The 7,157-nt window shown below is 44.4% G+C and overlaps 1 protein-coding gene across 2 annotated transcripts; it reads left to right on the plus strand.

Moving 5' to 3' along the window:
- Positions 1–4,428: 4,428 nt before the first annotated feature.
- Positions 4,429–6,154, plus strand: Bex3 (brain expressed X-linked 3). 2 transcript variants are annotated; one of them, XM_021188396.1, is made up of 3 exons: positions 4,429–4,580; positions 4,966–5,038; positions 5,458–6,154. In XM_021188396.1, exon 3 carries the CDS (start codon positions 5,470–5,472, stop codon positions 5,824–5,826), a length of 357 nt encoding a protein of 118 aa, XP_021044055.1. In that variant the 5' UTR covers positions 4,429–4,580; positions 4,966–5,038; positions 5,458–5,469; the 3' UTR covers positions 5,827–6,154. The 2 variants fall into 2 exon arrangements, with proteins under 2 accessions (XP_021044055.1, XP_021044054.1); XM_021188395.2 differs by having other exon boundaries at positions 4,472–4,580; positions 5,412–6,074.
- The last annotated feature ends 1,003 nt before the right edge of the window (positions 6,155–7,157 follow it).

The raw sequence follows: 7,157 nt of genomic DNA on the forward strand, positions 1-7,157 counted from the left end.
TCTCTTATAGAACCCAAGACTGCCAGCCCAGGGATGGCACCACCCACAAGGGGCCCTCCCTGCTTGATCACTAATTGAGAAAATGCTTTCCAGCTGGATCTTATGGGGGCACTTCCCCAACTGAAGCTCCTTTCTCTGTGATAATTCCAGCCTGGGTCAAGTTGACACACAAACCCAGCCATTTTAGACAGAAACAGAATAAAAGGTTCACTCACCAAGGATGTAGAATTCTGTTGTCTTAACAGATATGACATGGCTTGGGGTTCCCTGAGAAGATATATATTGACTACTCTAGCACAAAAGATAGTCACGGTTCAAGGGGAGAAAATGTTATAATTAGATTTTACTCAAATGCTGTCAATGACCTCCTCAAGATGGATGAAGCCCTTTCCCACCCGGGCTAAAAGAACTTTCCCCTAGTTACCCTTTATTTCACGTCTCTGTTCTCTCTCCTTAGGCCTTATAACTATCTAAAATGATCTCATCCATCTGCTTACTTGTTTGCTTTCTGTTTGTACCCATCATAAGGAAAGTCCTTTGTGTATGCAGGCTTATGTATGATTTCTGTTCTCTTGCTTTAAAAGCATGACTGGCTTATGAAGGATCCTCACTCTTGTTTAAGATAATAAAGAGATTATTATGTAGTTATATTTCTTTTAAAACTACATATTATCTTTAAAAAGATCGTCCCTCAGCATCTATTTATTTTCTTTTGAGATGAGATATGATTTTGTTGTGACAACCTGGGTGACCCACAACTTCATATAGACCAGGCTGATCTCAAACTTGCAGAAATTCTCCTGCCTCTGCCTTCCAAGTACATTATAGGCATTTCACCCCTTTCCCCATTTTTCATTTTTTCATCTGGTATACATAATTGATGGTATCCTTCATTTGCATTCATATATTATTATATTAGTTTCACAGAGCTTCTATAGCAAAGCACCACAAGGTAGCTTAAAACAGTAGAAATATGTTTGCTCTCAGAGTTCTGGATAGTTGAAGTCCAAACATTACTGTATTATAACTTATAACTAATCTCCTATATGAAATTTGAGTTGAAAGGATATATTTGTTTTCAGGAAAGTTTGGTGGGTACAAACAAACAAAAGATTTATCCAACATGGATCAAAAGGGTAATGTTCAACCATGTACCCACTGAAAGAAATAAATATCCACTCAATAACCTTCATATTCAATAGTTATGCCACAATGCTTTCTCTACTTTTAGGAGATTCTTTAAGTGTTCTCCATTAAATATTTTCTACTTTGCAGTATAGCTTCCAGAACACCACCATTCAAAAATAAACAATTGTCTTAAGTATGGATGCATTCACTCAACAAATATTCACCTACTTTGTCCAAAAAGTACTGTAAACCACTAAGTATATAAAGTAGACATGTGGATATCACAGTATAATATAGCAAAGAAAATCATCAGACACTGATACTCTTAAAAATATTCTTAGAAACAACTTAACAATAGTAAAAATAACAAGTCAATTTTCATTGGCAATTTGCTAGGCTCTGTAGTGAATACTTATTATGTATAACCATATTCCTCTAGAAAATCCCTGGTTCACTATAGAAACACAAAAACATGATAAAGTAATTGATTCGTAGTTACACACCATTCCTTTAGCAGACTGAATCTGAACCCCGAATTCTCTGATAGGCCAGTTTATGTTTCTATTTGGCATCCTTCCAGACAATATCCTTAACACAGCAGCCTGTATGATGTTAAATTAAAGAAAATTTTCTCTAGAGATGACTCTATACTTGAACGATGACACAAGAAACTGCAGAGCAACTTAAGAAAAAGGTTAAAGGAAGATCTAACTTTGGAGTAGACTTTTCTAAGAGAAAGCTCGGTTTTAACAATACACAGATTGCACTTCGGTGAGTAATTGGGAAGGAACTGTTCTAACCCAGTGTTCTCCTTGGGGCTTTGTTGCTGGGATAAAGAACCATGACTCAAAGCAACTTGGAGGAAGAGCGGTTTATTTGGCTCACAGGTTATAACCTCTCACTGTGCTAAGCCAAGGCAGGAACAGAAGGTGAGACATTGGAGGAATGCTGCTTTTCTGCCTTCCTTTCCATGGTTTTCTCACTTGCTTTCTTATATGACCCAGCACCACCAGCCCAAGGGCAGCATTGTCCCCAGTTGATTGGGTTGGTCCTTGCACACCAATCATTAAATAAGAAAATACCCCCAGGCTTGACTACAGTCCAAGTTAATGGAGGCAATTCCTAAACTGAGGGCCCCTCTTCTCAGGTGACTCTGGTTTTTATCAAGTTGACAAAGAACTCACCAATGTTCTATGTTTTTTTAAAGGCAAGCAGTAAGCTGTAATTAATCAACCTGTCACCCAACTTCAGTTCTGTTTTCTGTACATTTCTATTTTCTGCCCAAAACATGTGGCTTGGCCATGATGAAGAGCAGTGTCTTTGAATCTGTTCTGGCTTTATGGGCTTCCTGGTCTCTGAATCATTCTTAGTTCAAGTTGATCAATTTGTCTATACTTTTTATTTTTAACCAGGAAGAGTTGTGAACTGTGAGACAGAATCCCCAAATCACCAGTCTTACCTTAAAAGGCAATGACTGGCCATAGTTTTGCAGTTTGAGATTTTGGAGCTATATGTTATATCTCCAAACTCATAATTTTATATGTGATAGATAGCTCTGAAACCATAACACACCAAGCATTGTGCTTTATCCCCAGTAACCTGCCTCATTTATCAGGACACAATACAGAAATTTGAGGCCCAAACTAGAAACAACTTTGTTCCCATAATGGAGTTATTAAGTTGTACATATTGGCAACGATGTTTCTAAAAATCTATCTTCTACCTGTGACCTTTGTTTGTTTTGTTTTTATTATTATTATTATTATTATTGTTGTTGTTGTTGTGTTTTTTGGTTTTTCGAGACAGGGTTTCTCTGTATAGTCCTAGCTGTCCTGGAACTCACTCTGTAGACCAGGCTGGCCTCAAACTCCGAAATCCGCCTGCCTTTACCTCCTGAGAGTGCTGGGATTAAAGGCGTGCACCACCACACCAGGCTGGTTTTGTTTATTTTAAAAGAAGCTGATTTCAACTCCAGGCTTGTCTGGGCCACAGAATGACACTTTGTACAGTGATTTCAGATTGGAAGAAACAGTTGCCTTCAGAATGAGTTTTCACACCACGTTTAATTGCTTCATCCATCTTTGGCTTAGTTCTAACATTTCCTGAGGCATTTATACCGGAAGAAGGTTTGGGGATAACTTCTAGATGTTTTATATTTCTCCGTTTATTAATTATAGGGTGGGTTGAAAAGCTCGGAGAGGAAAGCCAAGAATTCAAATGGCTCTTCTTCCTGAGGGCTATGGAATCAGAGACATCTCAGATAACACCAGGCCTTGGGAGGCAGAGGGAGGAGGCAGAGTCGGGAGGATCACCCCTAATTTGAGGCCATCCTGTTAAATAGAGTGAGCTCTAGATAGTCAGGGATTACATACTGAAAACCTGTCACACACCCCCAAAATCATATAAAATTATGATTTCTTTCTTTAGGAACGATTCCAGATTTGTTTTAAAGCATTAGTTGTATTCAGCAAGAGTCCTTTCTTTTTAAAGAAAAAAAATCGTAACAGACGAATACAGTGTATTTCAAAACTGGCATCGAAAACCTGGAGAAGGTACTTTCTGTGTGCTACCATAAATAGCACTTTTTGTTTTCTTTTCATTTTGCAGAATGAAGCTTTTTTTTTTCAAAACTGAAAACTCACCAGCCTTGCTAGTGCAAGCCTTTAACCTTAGCTACAAGGGAGGCTGATGTAGGAGGACTGAAATTCAATGGCAGCCACTGTACTCATTTTTTTTTTAAGTTTAAAATGTGTGTGTGTTGGAGGGAAGGGGCTGGAGCGGTCTGTAAATACACCTTAGTAGAACACAGCTTGTCCAGCAATTATTAAGCTAGAGGATCAATCCCCAGCGTTCCAAAAAAGGAGTGGCCCTTATAATTTTGAATTTTCTAAAGCACGTTGATCGTGTGTGAGTGTGTGTACCTGCACGCTTGTGTGTGATTGTGTATGTGTGTGTGTGTACCTGTGTGTGTATGTTTTAAGAAAATAAAGAGAAATATGTACAGTCTACCCCATTCTCTATCTCTTGGTGTCTTATGGGGAAAAGTCCTGGAGAAAACATTTGGATAAGGTGGACAGGAATCTCAAAGAAGGCCAAAGCCAAGACCTGGCTACAGTGGGAGGGAGACAAGGAAGATGGTGCAGACTCTCCCTGGTAACAGGGAAGGGAGCCGTCCAACCTCCTGACGGTGATGCCACTTGTGGTTCCTCAGATTGGTGAGGATCCGGATGAGTGACGGGTGGGGCCCGAGGTGAGCGCTGGCGNCGGGGAGGTGGGGGCGGGGCCTCCCGAGCAGGGGGAGCGGGCTTGGCAGTGACGCGGGGCCCTCACGTGANCCGGGGCTGCAGAGCGACGCAGCCTTGGGTGCAGTCGTCACAAGCGTCTGGCCGGCAGCAGCTCGGAGCTCCTGTGCGCGCGGCGGGCTGGCAGCGGGCCCAAGGCGAGCGGGGCAGGTAAGGGGCCTGCACGCCGCGGCCCTGAGGGCGACAGCCTCGCGACGGGCGGACTGGCGGGCGGCGGGCGGGCGGGCGCGCACCGCGGCTCCGCGGCTCCGTGCACCGCGCAGGGAACCCCGGCTGCGCCTGGGAAGGGGCGCCCCGGCTCAGGGGCGGGGACGGCGCGGGGCTCCCGGGAGAGGGGCGGCTGGGCGGGCCCGCAGCGGAGAGCGCTAGAGCGAGCCCGGGAGAGCGGGGACGGGGACGGGGACGGGGACAGGAATGGGGACGGGGCTGCTGGAGATCGCAGGCGGCCGTGGAGGGGTTTGGGCGGTGGGTCCGGGGAAGGCGGGTGCGGTGCTGAGCTCGGAGCCCAGTCCTTCCCATCCCGCCCTGTCTGCAGGTCTACTGCGAGCCGAGAGTCCAGGCGGCAGCGGGAATTGAGAGGAGAACTGTGCCGCAAGGGATAGGCCCAGGTCGGTTCAGTGGCGGTGGCGGTGGGGGTGGGTGGCTGGGGGAGGGTGGGGAAAGCCCCGTCTAGGACCCCAGGGAGAGCCCCCAGCCCACACTACTCTTCTCCTCAGTCCTCCATTTTGGTGGCTGAAAGCTCAGGGAAAGGATCCTGGGAAATAAAAAATGGTGGGCTTTGGGGGAGGGAGGGGAAAGAGAGCTGGGGGGGGAGGGGCTCGAAATGGAGGCTCCCTAGAGGTTTCCTGGAGACTCTTAATGTGGGAAAAAATAATAATGAAAACCCTTGTTGTTAGTCTCTGACTTTTGCTGGTCACTGCGTCAAGCATTCAGTTTTTTTTTTTTTTTTTTTCCCTTGCCCTGTCTTACTTGTGTTCAAAGAATAACAACCAGGAAACAAAATCTCATCATGGCCAATGTTCACCAGGAAAACGAAGAGATGGAGCAGCCCCTGCAGAATGGACAAGAAGACCGCCCTGTGGGAGGAGGTGAGGGCCACCAGCTTGCTGCAAACAACAACCACCAAAACCACAACCACAACCACAACCACCACCACCACCACCACCGAAGAGGCCAGGCTCGCCGACTAGCCCCTAACTTCCGATGGGCCATTCCCAATAGGCAGATTAATGACGGCTTGGGTGGAGATGGAGATGATATGGAAATGTTTATGGAGGAGATGAGAGAGATCCGGAGGAAGCTTAGGGAGCTGCAGCTGAGAAATTGTCTGCGCATTCTGATGGGGGAGCTGTCTAACCACCACGATCACCATGATGAATTCTGCCTTATGCCTTGACTTCGGTCATTCCCCACCCCCCTTGAGATCCATACTGTGATTCCCGCTGTAACCCTTTTCCTTGCATTTTCCTGACATGCCTTTAATGACCCGTTTGTGGTGAGCCTTGTGTTATTTCCATGTGCCAGGTGGGGCTTGTGTTGCCAGCTTCTAATTGGAGATTGCCTTCCCACTCAGTGTGAGTTTCTGTCAACAGTACAGTGTTGCCCATTTGCATGGAAAAATGTAAAGTCAATAAAGCAACTGAAAAGCAACCTGGATAATCATTATTGTGTCCTTAAAGCATAAATAAACACTTAAGAGTAAAAAAAAAAATGAGCCACAAAAACTCTGAAATTCCACGGTATTGGGGGTGGGGAGCGGACACATGTATAATTTTCCTTTTATTTGGAGCTTCATAAACTTTTTGATAAGTTTATGAATTTAGTGCAGGTGTATATAATTATTTGCTCAACAGACTTAAAGAGTAAATAAATCCTCTTGGTGAAGTTAGAATTTCTTAAAATTGTTCATATTGTCCTTATCATGTGCGGGACTGAGTTGGTTTAGCTTTTTAAGCCTCTAGCCATCCCTAAGTAGTTGGGGTGAACTGAGGAGGTGACTCAGACCTTGTCCATTCTCCCAGTTCCATTCAGGAAAAGGAGGTGGGTTCCTCCATGGCATTGGTATGCTTCAATTCCCTTTTGTGGTTACAGGTATGTGATTTGGGTATACATTCACTTCTAATATTATACCTATAGACCTTAGCACAGCTCAATTGGTTTTTCTGAGGTCTGTAGTGAGAGGTATAGGGTGGAAAATGTCTTTATAGCTTGATAGCCAGTTAAGTATAATCCCCATGGTTCTTGGCTCTTAAGAAAATAGCCCTTTCTGGTGATATTTTTGTGTTCCCATTCACTCAGGCCGGGGTACACTGGGCCTCAGCACAATAGATAACAGACGTCTTACAGGGTTATGTGAAGACCTGGGCCACTGCCCCTCTGGAACACAAATAGGTTAACAGCTGCATTGTGTTTCCAGCCTTGCTGCATTTCCCGAAAGTAGCCTTTCAGAAGGCCTGCCCCCCTCCCCCCACTTCATAGATTTCCTAGCAATATCAATTTCACTGGAGGAACAGGCATTGTTTGGCTGCATCTAGTTCATCCCGTCCGCACTTAAAACATAAACCCCATTGTGAACTCTTAAAACCTTAAATACTTTGCAGTTTGATTTTTATGTATCGTGTATCCTCTAGACAGTAATACTGTCTTAATTTTACTGTTGGTCAGGGCCTGATGTAGTGGATAAATAGGAAATTGTTGATTAATAGGCTAAGTACTGTCGAGTTAGAA

Source organism: Mus pahari, chromosome X (assembly GCF_900095145.1).
Source record: "Mus pahari chromosome X, PAHARI_EIJ_v1.1, whole genome shotgun sequence".
NCBI classification, from domain to species: Eukaryota; Metazoa; Chordata; class Mammalia; order Rodentia; family Muridae; genus Mus; species Mus pahari.

Coding starts and splice junctions, on each gene's coding strand:
- Bex3 (XM_021188395.2), top strand. CDS start 5,440: ATGGCCAATGTTCACCAGGAAAACGAAGAGATGGAGCAGCCCCTGCAG.